Source organism: Cyanistes caeruleus, chromosome 9 (genome assembly GCF_971803275.1).
Source record: "Cyanistes caeruleus chromosome 9, bCyaCae1.hap1.1, whole genome shotgun sequence".
NCBI lineage: Eukaryota > Metazoa > Chordata > Aves > Passeriformes > Paridae > Cyanistes > Cyanistes caeruleus.
The window spans coordinates 33712078-33728233 of record NC_141709.1 but is presented as its reverse complement, the minus strand read 5'-3'; the positions used below and the strand labels follow the sequence as shown (position 1 = coordinate 33728233).

Sequence of the window (16156 nt, the reverse complement as noted above, 5' to 3'; positions counted from 1 at the left end):
GACCCCGTGCCACTGTCCCCAGAGCCCTGGGCAGTGCCAGCAGCAGCAGAGGGTGTGGATGTTCCTGTCCCAGGATGTCACCTGTGCCACCTGGCTGTGTCACCAAAGAGGAGCCTGGCACTGGGAGCTGGGGGTGCAAACAAATCCCAGGGCTTTGCAAGGAAACACTGATTTTCCTCCTCCAGGGAATCACCTTTCCCTGCCAAAGAGGAGCTACAGGAGCATGGAAACCTCGGCAGCAAAACCCCTTTTTTTTCCTTTTTTTAAGCTCCAGTTGTGGCAGCATTCAAGTCAAATAAATAAATAACAAACATTCCCAATATTTCCTGCAGCACCTCGGCTGCTTTGGCATTTAATTGCTTGGGAGGGGCCGGGAATGAACCCACACTGGAGCTGCACAACAGGACCTTGCCCGTGGCCAGGACAAGGAAGCAGCTGCTGCTCAGCCCTTGTGCCTGTGCACTCCTGGAGTAAGGAAATTAAAGCCTGGGACAAAGGTTTGATTTTACACTTTATTTCAAAAAAAAAAAAAAAAAAAAGAAAGCACAAAACAAGAACACCAGAACCCCAAAAAACACTCAAATTTCAAACAATTATATTAATGGTGCTGCTTTTGCAGCCAAGTGGGAGATTTGTGGTTGCAGACCAACTGCACGAGGGCACTTCGGTTCTCAGACCTCCAAGTATAAATAATTTTTCCATCAATATCAGAAAATAACTTATTATTATTATATATCTTAGCATAAAAATGTGAGAATTAACATCCCAAAAATACAACAGCATTGCTGGCAAAAGGCCTCGATTAACCTTGTTTGCTCGTTAAGGTGTTTAAAGCAGGAACTTTAAGTGGCACTTAAGGACAGAAAGAGTGAGGAGGATTCTCCTGAGGTCGGGCTGGGCTCATCCCTTGTTTTCATCCCGACTCCCACGCTCTGCATCGCTCCACTGCAGCCAAACCTCCCCCCCACGACATCAGTTTTATTATTTCATATTTTTTTTTTTTTTTTTTTTAAAGTTGTTATTGTGTTTTATTTTCCCTCCCTCCCCCGGGGGAATCCTGGAGCCGGGGCAGGGAGTTCCTTCCTGAGCAACTGGCAAAGCCTGGCAGCGGGGCCGGGCTGGGGGTCACCGCTCCGGGAGGTTGATCACCGGCACCCACTGGTCCAGGTACCGGCTCTCCCGGCAGAAACACATCAGCTGGCTCAGCGCTGGATCCTTCCACTGCGACGCCTGCGGGTTCTGGAAAAGAGACGGCAGAAAAAAAAAAGCTTCAGCACGGCAGCAAAAACAAGCCGAGCGTGGAACGAGGTGGGGGGAGGAAAAAGCACAGCAGAAAGCCCAGGAGTGTGAATCATCTTAAATTGCTGGCGAGGCGAACAAACAAGTCAGGCCTGGAAGCGCGTGAGGAGTTTAGCTTTGGACTTTGGGGCAGAGTAGGGAAGGGGGGAAAAAAAATAAATAAGAGGGAGAGATAAAAGGGTGGAAGGGAAAAAAAGCGGGGGGGGGAAGAGGAAAAATAGAGAAGGGGAAAGGAGGAAAACTAAGTAAAGAAAGAGCAGAACAAGGGGAGAAAGAGGGTGAAAACAAAGGAGAAGGGTGGGGAAATCACAGCGGAACGAGGGGACAAGGCAGCCCCGCTGTCCCCGGGACTGCGGCCGCGGGTTCGAGCCCCGGGCACGGCGGTTCGGGGAGCCCCGGGAGCGGCGGGGTGTTCCCCCCGGGAGCGGCGGGGTGTCCCCCCCGGGCTCACCGTGACGAGCACGCAGTGCAGGTCCGCGGGCGGCTCGGGGCCCGCCGCCGGCAGCAGCAGCTCCGCCAGGCGAGCCGGGTTGCTGACGCGCAGGATGTTGATGTCGTTCTCGCAGCAGAAGGCCCGCAGCAGCGTGAAGTGGATCTGCAGCGCCGCGTCCCCCGCCTCCTCCTCCTCGGCCGCCAGCAGGCACAGCACCACGTTATCGGGGTCCCTGCGGGGCACCGCCGTCACCGCGGGCGCACCGGGCGCGGGGCACCGGCGGCTACGGGGAGGGGACACTCACACGTTGAGCAGCTTGGCCGCCTCGTAGACGCCGAGGGTGAGGCTCCGCTGGCTCAGCGCCTTGCTCAGCACCTCCTCGAGCGCGTCCCCCGCCTGCTCCATCCTGCGCCGGGACACGCGGCACCGGCCGTCACCGGCCACCCCGCGCCGCTCCCCGCCCGGCCCCGCCGCCCCCCCGGCCTCACCTCCCGGCGGCGCGGCGCTCCCCGGGCAGCTCCTCCAGAGTCATCACGGGGCCACGGCCGGACAGCGGGCTGGGACAGCGAACACAGCCGGACACCGGGCTCGGACACCGGGCTCGGACACCGGGCTCGGACACCGGGCTCGGACACCGGGCTCGGACACCGGGCTCGGACACCGGGCTCGGACACCGGGCTCGGGCCGCTCCGGCCGCTCCGGCCCCGCCGCCTGTGCCGGACAAAGGCGCCCCGCGCGCGCAGCCCCGCCCGCCCCGGCCAACCCGCGCCGCCTTATTTGCATACAACGCTCCCATTGGCTCATGCAAATGAGACCACGCCCACGTGTTGCACGGCCCTGCCGGGCCTGAACTCGCTGGGAGCGCTCGGGCCCAGGACAAGGACAGGGACACTGTCATAAACCAGGCTGCTCCAAACCCATCCAGCCTGGCCTTGGGCACTGCCAGGGATCCAGGGACAGCCCCAGCTGCTCTGGGAATTCTATCCCAGGGCCTGCCCACCCTGCCAGGGAACAATTCCTGCAATCCCAAGATCCCATCCAGCCCTGCCCTCTGCCCCTGGCAGCCATTCCCTGTGTCCTGTCCCTCCATCCCTTGTCCCCAGTCCCTCTCCAGCTCTCCTGGAGCCCCTTCAGGCCCTGCAAGGGGCTCTGAGCTCTCCCTGGAGCTTCTCCTCTCCAGGTGAGCACCCCCAGCTCTCCCAGCCTGGCTCCAGAGGGGCTCCAGGGCTCCTCTGGAATCTCCCCAGCAGCTCCACATCCTCCCCAGGGCTGGGGCAGCTCTGCAGGTGGGTTCTCACCCGAGAGGGGCAGTGGGACACAGTCCCTCCCTCGATGGATGCTGTTCCCTGTCTCCACAGGGATTGCTCTCTTGGAATGATCCTTGCAGGGCGCAGCGCTGCTCCCAGGACACAGCTCCACCAACCTTCAAACACAGGGACAGAATTTGCCACAGGAAACAGCTGGGGCTGCCCCTGGACACCTGGAAGTGTCCCAGGCCAGGCTGGATGGCTCTGGAGCAGCCTGGGACACTGGGAGGTGTCCCTGCCGTGCCAGGGGTGGCTCTGGGTGATCTCTAAGGTCCCTCCCAACCCAAACCACTCTGTGGCTCTGTGATCTCTCCCTTTGCAGGTTTCCAAGAACTCGGTGCTTCTCCGGGAAGCTCCAGATGTCCCGTGTCAGCCCTGCAGACCTCCGGGGAGGATTTCTCCTGACGGCTGCTGTGTCAAAGCTTTCTCAGCTGTTGCACCCAAAGCCCTCCGTGCTCCCACAGCCGCTGCCAGAGCTCTTTCCCAACCTGGCTGGCACATTCCCAGTGGCTGCACTCGGGACCCTTGGTGGTCCCTCATGTTGATTTTGGCAGTGTTTTCCTGCGGCTCCTGGATGGCAGGAGCCAGTTTCCACAGCAGAAAGCACGATGCCAAGCTCCACGGCCCTCCTGCCGAATCCCTGACTTGGCCATTTGGGAAATGGGATATCACAGAATCCTGGCATGATTTGGCTTGGCAGGGACCCCAGGGATGGTTTTGTTCCACCCTCTGCCATGGCAGGGACACCTCCCCCCATCCCAGGTTGCTCCATGTCCTGTCCAACCTGGGACACTCCAGGGACACATGAAAGCGTTTGTGCAGCACTATAAAAGGGTGATTTCCTTATCCCCTTGTTGGGAACCTCCCTGGGGTTTGTTCTGCAAGTGCCCTCGGCCCAGCTCTGCCGCCTGATGAGCCCCGACACGGCTTAACGAAGCCCACGGCGCCGGGAGAAAGGGGGGAAAAGCCCTTTTTGCATCAGGTGGAGGGGTGGCAGATGGCCCGACCGCAGCAAAACAGGTGGGAGCATTGTGTGGTGACCCTCCGAATTAAGTTCGCTTAATTTGCTGTATCTCTATTAGCAACTGCAGGCTCCGGCTCCGCCCGTGGCTCCGGCCCCGCAGCCCCATCTGTGCCGGCCCCAGAGCTAAATCTGTCTCGGAGGCAGCTGGGAAGCAGCTGAAGCCTCTTTTCTCTCTCCTGGGCAGCTCCCGGAGCGGGCAGGCGATGCTCTGGAACTGCGCTTTCCCTGCGGCTTTCCCGGCCGGCCGCAGTTTTGCTGTCTCTCGCTTTTCCCCGAGGAGCAGCCGGGCTGCTGGGGACCCTGGGGCTGCGGGGACAGTGGGTGGCCGTGCTGGGGATGTGCTGGGCAGCCCGGGATGGAGCCGGAGCCGCAGTTGTCCCTCCGTCAGCTCCCAGCTGGCAGCTGCTGCTAAACCTTCCTTTCATCGCCTGCCAAAAGCGGCCGGGGTGTTTTGCTCTCCCCCTGCCCTTTAATCCTGACTTTCATCATTCTCCGGGCTGTGCCTGCCCTCCCCTCCGCGTTCGGCATCACCGAGGGGTCGGGAGCAGGGCCGGGCTCAGCCCCCCCAGGCTCTTCCCCCCACCTGCCACATTCTCACCCCAAAAGTTCCCCGGGCCGCGGGGTTGGGCTGCCCGTGGTGGGAGGCGGCTCGGAGAGCAATGGGTTAACCCCCAGGGATGTGGGAGATGCCCACTGGAGCCCTCGGCTGGGCCAGCTGGGGAGGTGCTTCCTGCACGTAAGAGCATCGAGTTGTTTAATTTGGGTTTTTGGGAATGAAACCAAGCATCAGACAGTGCCACTGAGGGGTGACAAAGCCCCGTCCCTGCCGGGGCAGCCGGCCAGGGCCCTTCCCAGAGCTGCCCCCGGGTGGTCCCTGAGCCCCCGGGCCGGTGCCGGGGGCTTCTGCTCCCTTTCCCCTCGGCTCCCTGCTGTCCTTGTTCGGGTGTCCCTGGTTCTCTCCCTCGTTTCCCTGTCTTGGCCCGTCCCTTGGGACCTCTGTCCATCCCGGCTGCTGCAGCAATTCCTCCGTGTCCGTGTGCTGGGACAGCCCAGCCGTGCCCCGGGCACCCCACGCTGCCGGGCCGGGCCCGCGGAGCGTTCCCGGTCCCCTCTGGATCTGCTGGATGCCGAGGGCAGCAAACGCCAGCTTGCACATTCCAGGGGCGGCCTCTGCTCCAAGAGTCGCTGTTTTCCCAGTGCCACCAGTTCCGTGTCACCGAGCTGACCCCAGGGCCCCAGCTCGCCGCTGTGTCCGGGCACATCCACCTGCCCGGAGCGGGACATCCCGCCCTGGAGCCCTGCAGGAGCTGATCCAGCCGGGAAACCTCGGCTTTGCCTCCCCGTGGAGCGGGGCAGGAGCCTGGCATTGCCCCAGGATCCGGGGCAGTCCGGGATTGGCGCTCCAGCACCGGCAGCACAAGAGCAAAAAGACATTTTCCGCCTGTTTTCCTTGGAGTTCCTCCATCCCCGGCGGAACTAAAAGCGGGGTTCAGCTGCGGCCACCCCTGCTGCTGTTGAGGGTTTGACTTTGGCCAGACCTGGGAGCGCTCGGGGCAGCCGGGAAGTCTGGAGCCGGCTGGGTTTGGCTCTGGAGCTGGGCGCGGTGCCAGCAGCTTTCCCAACCTCCGGGTCACGGGAGTGCAGCTGAGCCCGGCTCGGTGGCACCGACCCCAAAACCCTGTGCAGGCTCCTCCTGCCTGGGGGTAACCTCTCCCCAGGGTGGGAGGGGATTGGGGGATCTGGGATGTGTTTATCCCAGGTTTATCCCCGCCGCTTTGCCGGCACTCAGCACATTCCTGCTGCCCTCCGAGCTGCTGGAAGGGAGCTGGGGCTCCCCGGCACAGCGAGCACAAGCGGGAGCCTGGGAGTGCTTGGATGGCTTCAAACTGAAGGAGGGGAGCTGGAGATTGGAGATTAGGAGGAAATTCTTGGCTGTGAGGATGGGGAGAGCCTGGCTGTTCCTGGAAGTGCTCAAAGCCGGCTTGGACGGGGTTTGGAGCAGCCTGGGGTAGTGGAAGGTGTCCCTGCCTGCTCCCCAGGGAAGTGGGACTGGATGAGGTCTAAGACCCCTTCCAGCCCAAACCATTCCAAGATTCGGTGATTTTATGGCTCTCCCACACCCTGGGTAGCTGCTGGAATCTCTTTTCCTTCCCCAGCCCGTGAGTTGCTGCCCCAGCAAGTCCCTGCTCGGCTCCCAGCAGCTTCTCGTGCCCCTGAATTCAGGGCAGCAGAAACCGGCACTGCTGCAGGCAGGGACATTGGCTGTGCCTGCTGCCCCTGGCCCTGCGTGCATCCATCCCTCCATCCCTTCTCCCGGCAGGACCGGGCGGATTTCCCAGCCTGTGCACGCCGGCCACACGTGGCTGCTGTGGGAATCACCCGGCCGGGCAGCGCCGGGCCAAGTCCGGGATCGGGGCACAGAGAGCTGCAGTAAAACGAAAACAAACTTTGTCCATTTAATGGCAGCGTGGGCCATAAACCAACGCACGAGAGGCATTTCCGTGAGGGAAATCTCCTGCACCGAGAGGAATCATCCTCCCCATCCTGCCTCCCGGGGGGAGGTTCCCTGTTCCCCTTTCCCCCGGGGTGGGCAGAGGGGAGGCTGGACCCTCCCAAAGCAGCTCCCAGTCCTGCTGATGGAATCAGAGAGCTGGGGTGGCTCGGCCTCCAGGCACAGTTACCTCCACTGATGCTCCTGTGGGCAGCAGGGAGCTCGGGGGGGATGTTAAATTATTAATCTGAATTAATCTTGTCTCCTGTAAATGCATGGAGGGGGAAGAGTGTTTGGAAAGCAAAGGGGAAGGACCTTGGAGTGAAGCCCAGAGTTTGATGGTCATTGCAGTAAAGATAATGAAAGTGAGGTGTTTATTTGAGAGCAGATTTTGAAATATAAATCAAAATATAGAATTTAAAATGTATATAATGCTTATGAGACCCTATTTCAGAGCTGCCTCCAGCCTGGGCTCCAACAGCAGCAGCACCTGGAGCTGCTGGAGAGATTCCAGAGGAGCCCCTGGAGCTGCTCCAGGGCTGGAGCCCCTCTGGAGCCAGGCTGGGAGAGCTGGGGGTGCTCACCTGGAGAGGAGAAGCTGCAGGGAGAGCTCAGAGCCCCTTGCAGGGCCTGAAGGGGCTCCAGGAGAGCTGGAGAGGGACTGGGGACAAGGCCTGCAGGGACAGGACACAGGGAATGGCTGCCAGTGCCAGAGGGCAGGGCTGGATGGGATCTGGGGCAGGAATTGTTCCCTGGCAGGGTGGGCAGGCCCTGGAATAGAATTCCCAGAGCAGCTGGGGCTCCCTGGAAGTGTCCAAGGCCAGGCTGGATGGGCTTGGAGCAGCCCTGCCTGGGTTTGGTCCCTGCTGACACACGGACAGGGACACGGACACAGACGGGAACAGGGATGGGGACAGGGACACAGGGACAGACACGGGACAGGGACACAGGGACAAGGACAAAGAGACAGGGAAAGGAACACAGGGATAATAACACAGGGACAGGACGGGGACACAGGGACAAGGACAGGGACACAGAGACACAGAAACACAGACACAGGGACACACAGACACAAGGACAGGGACACAGGGACACACAGACACAGGGACAGGGACACAGGGACACAGACACAAGGACAGGGACACAGGGACACACGGACACACGGACACAGGGACACAGGGACACACGGACACAGGGACACACAGACACAGGGACACAGGGACACAGACACAAGGACAGGGACACAGGGACACAGGGACAGTGACACGCCGCTGCCGCTGTCGCTCCGGTGCCCTCTGGCGGCCGCAGCCGGGAGCTGCCGGGGCCATCGCGGCTCTCCCGCGGCAGGAAAACGCCTCGGGGATTTTTTATATTTTAAATGTAGTTTTGCAGTAAGGAAAAAGAGAACGGTGCTCCAGCCTCTCATCCCGGGATCCTGGGGTGGAGAGCCTGGTGGGAGCAGTGGGATCGGGCTCCGTTTGTGCTGAGCCCCTGCCCCGCTGTGGGGCTGCAGGCTGGGGGCCACCGACACCCCAGAGACCCGCTGGGGATGGAGCAAGGAGAGGAGCAAGGGTGGGAAAACATCCCGCGGAGGATGGAGGAGGCGGCAGGAGCGGTGGGAGCAGGCTGCGATGGAGCTCAGGACATCCCATCCTGGTGGCATCTGCACACCAAACCCGTCCAGCGGCGCAGGGAGCCCCGGGGAACGCGGGGTTTGTGCCCCGGGCCCTGAAGCTCTTTAGGAGGAATTAGAGGTGATGAAAGAAGCAGAAAAATGCAGCAGCACGTGCTCCGGGGCAGCTGCAGGGAGCTGCTTCCTGCCTGGCCTCATGGAGCAGCAATGTCCCGTGGGGCAGGAGCAGGGCTGGGGATCCCAGAATCCCTGGATGTCACCGTGCCACTGGGATGGGGCTGACACTGCTTCCCATCTGCCGGGAGGGGTGAGCACCTGCCAGGCCAAGCCTTTAACATGAACCCGTAACCAGGGTGATTTATATTTCTTGAGAAAATTCACACGTTTTTCTTTTTTTTTCCCAGTTTTCTAATTCAAACGAGGATTATCTGGGACGAGGTGGTCTTTAAAGTCCCTTCCAGCCCAAAGCGTTGTGTGATCCAATGACCACGAGCACGGATTTGTGCCGTGGATGGGATGGGATGCCCACAGTGCCACTGGGGAGTGCTGCCCTAGCAGAGCTGCCAGCCCTGACACGAGGCTGAAGCACTCAGGGTTGAATCCTCAGCGTGGGGAGGGCTTGGGTGGGGTCCAGAAGGGATGGTGGGGTCCAGGAGGGATGGTGGGGTCCAGGCAAAGGTTCACTTCCTGGGCAGGAGCTCTCCCAAACACATCCCAAACCTTTCCACCTCCTCCTGAGGCATTTCAAGGCCAAAGCCTCGGGGACTGTGTGATGGAGAGCCGGCCTGTGGATGCTCAGCCTGTGAGAGCCTCCTGTGCTCTGCCCTGAGCTCCAGCCCCTCCATCCTCCTGGAACATCCCTGGGAAAGGCAGCTCTCTGCAGCCCAACATTCCCGGCTGTCCAGCCCTTTATCCCCCTGGAACATCCCTGGGAAAGGCAGCTCTCTGCAGCCCAACATTCCCGGCTGTCCAGCCCTTTATCCCCCTGGAACATCCCTGGGAAAGGCAGCTCTCTGCAGCCCAACATTCCCGGCTGTCCAGCCCTTTATCCCCCTGGAACATCCCTGGGAAAGGCAGCTCTCTGCAGCCCAACATTCCCGGCTGTCCAGCCCTTTATCCCCCTGGAACATCCCTGGGAAAGGCAGCTCTCTGCAGCCCAACATTCCCGGCTGTCCAGCCCTTTATCCCCCTGGAACATCCCTGGGAAAGGCAGCTCTCTGCAGCCCAACATTCCCGGCTGTCCAGCCCTTTATCCCCCTGGAACATCCCTGGGAAAGGCAGCTCTCTGCAGCCCAACATTCCCGGCTGTCCAGCCCTTTATCCCCCTGGAACATCCCTGGGAAAGGCAGCTCTCTGCAGCCCAACATTCCCGGCTGTCCAGCCCTTTATCCCCCTGGAACATCCCTGGGAAAGGCAGCTCTCTGCAGCCCAACATTCCCGGCTGTCCAGCCCTTTATCCCCCTGGAACATCCCTGGGAAAGGCAGCTCTCTGCAGCCCAACATTCCCGGCTGTCCAGCCCTTTATCCCCCTGGAACATCCCTGGGAAAGGCAGCTCTCTGCAGCCCAACATTCCCGGCTGTCCATCTGCTCCGGGCTGAGGATGCACACAGAGCCTGCCCGGGCTGCAGGGCACCTCCCGGGATTTGGGATCCCCTGTGGAGGGCAGGGGATTGGGACGGGCTGGGGCAGTGGGGACACCTCCCAAGCTGCCACCCCAGCCTCAGCTGAGCCGAACGTGCAACAACAGCCCCGGGGCTTGTTGGAGACGTGAGGCTCGGGCACGCCGCTCGTTAGCTGTAATCAGCCTAATGAGTGGGTTCGTGGCCGAGCAGCAGCAGAGGCAGCTCCGTGACCTCCTTTGGGGCTGTTTGATCTGCCCGGTTCTGCATTTCCTCACCCGGGCCAGCCGCTGCTGCAGCAGCTCCGGCCGGGCACGAGTGGGGCCAGCGCTGCCGGGAACAGCCCGTGGGCTGAGCCGGTGCCCTGCTCGGCTCCTGGGAATAACAGCCTGGGAATGAGTAACAGCCTGCTCCGTGACTGACGGCAGGGATGGCTCTGGCTCACGGCCCCAGCCGGGCAGGGCGGCACAGGCGGTGTCACCCCCGTGCCCACAGCGTGTGAGGTTTCTGTGCTGGAGCTGCTCCTCCTGCTTTGCCCCAAAATCCCACCGAGATGCTGGAGTTTGTGCCAAGCCCGTTTCAGTCGAGCACAGCAGAGAAAAGGGGGGCTCAGCTGAGTGCTGGGGAGCTGATGATGGGGTCACTCCGTGAACCCCTCGGGGGGATCTCCCCTCTTCCCCGGGGTCCTGCAGGGCCGGGCTCCTCCCGGAACAGGCAGGAGAAGCAGGCGGGAGGATCAGGCTGGACGAGGAGAGCTGGGGGCCCTGCCCCATGTGCAAACAGCAGTGGCTGGGTGTTCCCAGGCCGGGCTGCTGGCTCGGAGGGCTTGGCTCAGGTCAGGTTTGTGTCAAACGCATCTGCAGGGACAAGAAAAACCAAACACCGGGGCTGGGTGGTGTTTGGGACGTGTCCTTCGTTTGAAGAAGGCTTTGGGTGCCAGAGGGGATGGGTTGCACTGATCCCTGCTCCAGGAGGGTTATCCCAGCACCACGAGGCTCAGGGTTCAGCGGGTGCGGCAAAGAGCTCGGCCAAGCTCCGGCTCCTCGCTCTCCTGCAGCTGCCAGGTGGGAAACTGCATCTTCCTGAGCTCAGCCCTGCCTTGGCCGTGCCCCAAAATAAACCTGCACTCCTTCCTGCCCTGCCTTGTGCTCCATAAAACAAAAAAAGGCCTTTTTTATTTGTGTGGAAGATGAACTCTGTGCTCCACACAGCCGCTGGAGGGGCAGGCTGAGGATGGTGAGGGTGAGCAGGAAGGATGAGGATGATGAAGGTGAACGGGCAGGATGGTGAAGGTGATCAGGCAGGATGAGGATGGTGAACAGGCAGGATGAGGGTGATGAAGGCCGGGCAGGGTTGCTGTGGGGTGACTCAGGGCGCTCCAGCTCCGCAGCAATTCCCGTGGATCCAGCAGAGCTGCCGGCTCAGCAGCCCGGCCCAGCTCCCTTGGCCGCCCTCCACACCCCGCCCGGAGCTGGGTGCACAAACAGGACGGGCTGGTTCCCAGCACGGAGAGAACGAGCTGGGCTCGGGGACAGCAGTACCGAGCACAGCTCCATCCCCACCGTCACATCCCCAGGGCCACCGTGGCTGGATGAGGGTCTCCTGCACAGCCCTGGTGGCGGTGTCACCGTGGGACATGTTGACACTGGTAGCCCAGATGTTTTCAGTGCCGCAGGGACAGTGACAGCCCGGATTTTGGCTGCTGAGGGTACAGGGCAGCGAGTCAGCCTGCTGCAGGTGCTGGAGCTCCTGTGCACATCCCATCTGCTGTCATCCCTGGCAGCCCCGTGTCCCGCTCAGGGACCCGATCCCCTCAGCACCAAGGCCTGTGGCCGTGGGTCAGGGTCAGCAGGAGCTGCTCCAGGATGGGCAGAGGGGAAGGAGTGTGGGACTCCCAACACGCGCCCGTGGGCTGCCCCACGCCCGGCTGCGGTCGCGGTTTAACGCGTTCCCTTTTCCTGCCGCCCACAGGGCTGCGACACCGGCACAGCCAGCCCAAAATAAAGTGACACGGGGGAAAACCACGGCACCTTTGCCTTTGGCAGGCAGAGCGGGCCCTGCTCCAGCCGGTGCATTCCCGTGGCCGTGCGGCGGTGCCGGTGGTGGGCCCGTGGGAGGTGGCAGCGGGCACAAGCGCCGTGTCAGCTGCCCCTGGAAGCAGAGGCAGCTTGAGCTGGCAGGGAGGAGCAGATTTCTGCTCAGTTACCAGCCTGCCCAGCAGGCTCCACTTGGGCACGTCCCAGTCCTCCCAGCGCTGCTGCTCTTGGCCCTTGGCTGTTTTGTGGAGACACCTCATTTTCACCCCTAGCTTCCCCCAGGAATGACCCTGGGAAGAGCTGCTGTGGGTGCTGGAGGGGCTCAGGGGGAGCGCCTGGTGCCCACCAGGAGCTGATCCCAGCAGTGATGGGTGCTGGGATGTGGAGGCTCCCCTTGGTCCCACAGCACTGTGATCCCAGCGTGCCTGAGCTCTCCCGAGTTTCTTAGGAGGGGAAAGATAATTTTCTCTTTGTCTTTTCAGATTGGGAAGGCAAAGCCTCTCTCCTCCAGGGCGGTTTCCAAGGGAGGTGTTTGATCACTGCAGCCAAGGAGGCTCCTGTGTGCCCATCCCTGGAAGTGTTCAAGGCCAATTTGGAGCACTGTGGTCTCGTGGAAGGTGTCCTAGCCCATGGCAGGGGGTGGAATGGAATGAGCTTTTAGGTCTTTCCAACCCGACCCATCCTGTGATTCCATGATTCCATCCCCCAGCCCCTCCTGGCACCAGCATTCCGCAGCTTTGGGAGCCAGGGAAGGGGTGGCTGGAGCTCACAGGAACCAGCCCAGCTCACAGAAATAGCAGCGACAGAAGGAGTGTTTGGTGTACCCGACCTTCTGCTTTGTACAGCTCCAGTGCTGCTTTTCCAAACTAAAAATACCTCTTACCTTGACTGCTCCGAGGAGGAACACTTGCTCTGCAGGTTGTTTGGGATTCTGGGGAAGAAAGTTCAGGCAGAGCTCAATTAGTCTGCCTTAATTTACAAGCCAAGTTCTGTGTCTGCATGATTTGCCTCGCTTGTCTGTGCACATTTTAAAGCACAGAGCAATGCTGTGGGAGGGCGTTTTTCACTGCACGTACTTAGGGTAGAAATGCTGCTGTTATTCACATGTTTACAGCCCTCCTCATAATGAAACTGCTGCGTTTTCTGCCATATTAAAACAAAATAAAACCTCAAAAAAAGTGATGTGCTGAAATGAGCAGAATATGTGGGAGGGTAAAGATGTGGATCTCCTCTTGAGCTCTGCCTTCTGCTGCTTGTTCCTGTTGTCCAGCTGAGCAGTGCTGGTTGATTCTGGGAGTTCTTCTCAGACTGGATCCACGTGTGGATGTGAGCTGAGAAGTTGTTACATTTCTCTGTGATGTATGGGAATTTTTTCGTACTCAGAAGTCGTGGCCGTACTTGACTTTATTTGGAAGCAATCCCTGTATTTCCTGTGGCCTAGAATCACAGAACCATTAAAGTTGGAAAAGACATCCAAGACCATCCCAACCTAAGGGAAGATTCATGTTAAAAAAACCTCCAAGCAACATCTTCCTTGTCCTCATATCGCCCACGCTGACAGCGAAATAACCGAAAACCCCACAAACCAGATTTACAAAGTCAATAATGAGGAAAACCGTGGTTTTGGAATGGAGCAAGGACCCAGCTGAATGCCTTTTCCCCCTGCTGTGAACTTGCTGCATTTCCTATTCCTGCTTATTAAGCAGGCAGCTGACAGCTGCTGGCAAAGCTTGGGAACAGCAGAGGAGTGTAGCGTGTCCGAAGGCTCTCCGGGCCTCTTTTGGGCAGCAGCAGCTCGGGAGCAGCTCCTTAGGTGGGATATCCACAGGCCATGGAGTGTCCCAGCCAGAAATAGCACTGGGAATCTGCTCCTTTGGCTGCTGGGAATGCTGCTTTGCTCCAGGGGGAAAGGAGAACACAGGAGTCTGCTGTGCAGGGGGACGGAAGAAGCCAGCCCAGATTTAGTTGGCAGGTCCTGGGAGAGCTCTGTGTGTTTTTTAATCACTGCCTCACTGTCTGCTGGTGTCTTGTGAGCGCAGAGCTCGCCATCCAGCCTTCCCTCGGCTGGCTGATCTGTGTCCAGTGTGGGATGGGATTCCTGCAAGGCTGTGCCTGTCCACTGGGGAAAACTTATCAATTTCACTGTGCTAATTAATGAGTTGCTTTTCAAATTAGGCCTAAACAAAGGTGACTTCTGGTCCTTCACGTGACCAAGGACTCTCGTGTGGGTACAGCGCTAGGATCTTCCCTTGGTATAGAGGCTTCTTTTTAGTTCAAATATTTTAAACACCCTTTTTTAAAGTTAGGAGTGGTAATGTTGTCTTGAGGCCGGAAGTGCCTGAAAACTGAATTATATCCACGGACAACATTATCTCTTGGAGTTTTGGCCGTTTTGATGCAAATAGGAACGTGCAAGCACAGAGTGTGACACCCCAGAGCGGGGCTGGAGCTTCCTGCAGGCTGCAATTCCTGCTTCCTGCTGCACAGAATGCACAGCCCTGGCAGTTGTGTTCACGTGCTGATCCATTTCCCTGTTCGTGTTAAATACTTCGAGTCTGTTTTCATCAGAGAACGGAATGGTTTGGGTTGGAAAGGACCTTTCAGACCATCTGGTTCTATCTCCTGCCATGGCAGGGACACCTTCCACTATCCCAGGTTGCTCCAGCCTGGCCTTGGACATTCCAGGGATTCAGGGGCAGCCACAGCTTCTCTGGGCACCCTGTGGCAGGCCCTTGCCAATATTGGAAGATGGGATATTGGGAAGGAATATCCCTATCCCTGCCCTCTGGCAGTGGGGAGCCATTCCCCTTGTCCTGCGTTTGGCACGTGTTTAATTCAAGGTGTCCCGCCAAACCTTTTGTGCTGTGTTTGCACATGGAAAACGATGGAATACTGAGGGGGAGCCGGACGTGCACAGCCCTCCCAAAACAACAAAAGGCAGATGCTCCGGCTTCCCTTGGAGCTGCAAATCCCAGCCCTCGGAGACAGGCAGTCCATTTCCCTGAGCAAATCCCCTCCCAGAAAGCTGCCGCTGCCATCTGGCAAAAGCTCGTCAGGGATCCGAGCGGGAATCATTTGTTTTGTCCATAAAGTGTGCGAGTGATGCCACGCGGCCTCGGAGCGCGTGATGGGACAGGCAGGATTTTCCTGGAGACGGAGTTTTAATTAAGTGCTGCTTGGTGCTGTTTGATTCATCCCTAAAAGGCTTTGAGAAGAGAATGTTTTCGGTTCTTAGGGTATAATTTATGGTGATGATTTGTATCCCAAGAACGGTTGGGGGGAGCTGCTCCAATTCTCCCCAAATCTCTGAGGGGTTTCCTCAAAATCCTCCCAAATGTGAGCACAGGGACCTGTGGGACCGAAGGAAAATATAATGAGGAACAATCCACGAAACCAAAAATTTTCCATTTATGTGAAGAAACTAAACCATGGAGTTTTCCAAACCGGCTGAGTCTTGAATTTATGAGCCATACGTATTCAAGAACTGAACAAATGTAATTAAATTAATTTTTAAAGCAATTATCTCAAGCTTCTTGGAGCAGGCAAAGCAAGTATTGGAAATAACATCCTTGCTGAGCACAAAGTTTATTTTATAACAGGTGCCAAAATGTTCTGATGACTTGGAGATATAAACTGTGAGCAATCAAATTGTGTTTTGAAGGACATGGACAATCTGTGCCTGTTTATTATGTTTTATATATATATATATAATATTTTATATCTATCTTTTGATATAATGCCTTTTGGTTATAATCAGATACGAGTATATATATATTTGTTATATTATATCAATGTTATAATAGCGGTATGCTGAAATAATGACATAAATAAATTACTATTAATATACAATATTTATTAATATTAATATTGTGTTTTGTATGCCATGTATAATTCATGATGTGTTATGTTTTTATATATGATGCGTTACCTTAGGTACTATACTATATATTACATATTATTATAGACAGCAATATACAGTATTTATTTATACAGTATATTGCTATATTAATAGTATGTTATACTTATTAATACCGCAAAATACCTCAACTCGACACTACCTGCTGCGCCTGTCCGCTAATGAGATGAGCAGAAATGCCCACGAAAGAGGGAAATCTTGTTATAACTTTCAGATCAAGGCCTGGAAATCAACTTTTATTAGCTAATAACGGCAAATCTCTTAATTCCGCTTTATCTAGGTTTTATTTCTGAGGGAGCCCACACGCGGGAGGTACCATCGGCCAGGGAAGCGCGGGGGTCGACGGGGGAGGCGGGGGGGGCGCGGGGCGGGGCTCCGCCCCGCCCCGCGTCCCCCC

General features: G+C 58.0%; 1 protein-coding gene and 1 long non-coding RNA gene across 2 annotated transcripts; both read right to left on the bottom strand.

Annotated features, from left to right (window-relative positions):
- Positions 1-498: 498 nt before the first annotated feature.
- GADD45A (growth arrest and DNA damage inducible alpha) lies at positions 499-2510 on the bottom strand. Its single transcript, XM_086841441.1, has 4 exons — positions 2221-2510; positions 2037-2138; positions 1751-1964; positions 499-1239 (listed from the first exon to the last, which is right to left on the bottom strand). The coding sequence occupies exons 1-4, from the start codon at positions 2262-2264 to the stop codon at positions 1126-1128; spliced, it is 474 nt and encodes a 157-aa protein (XP_086697567.1). The 5' UTR covers positions 2265-2510; the 3' UTR covers positions 499-1125.
- A 6040-nt stretch (positions 2511-8550) lies between these two features.
- LOC147651776 (uncharacterized) lies at positions 8551-16103 on the bottom strand. Its single transcript, XR_015273638.1, has 3 exons — positions 15902-16103; positions 9766-15193; positions 8551-9220 (listed from the first exon to the last, which is right to left on the bottom strand). It is a non-coding gene; the product is annotated as an uncharacterized LOC147651776 (long non-coding RNA).
- Between the last annotated feature and the right edge of the window lie 53 nt (positions 16104-16156).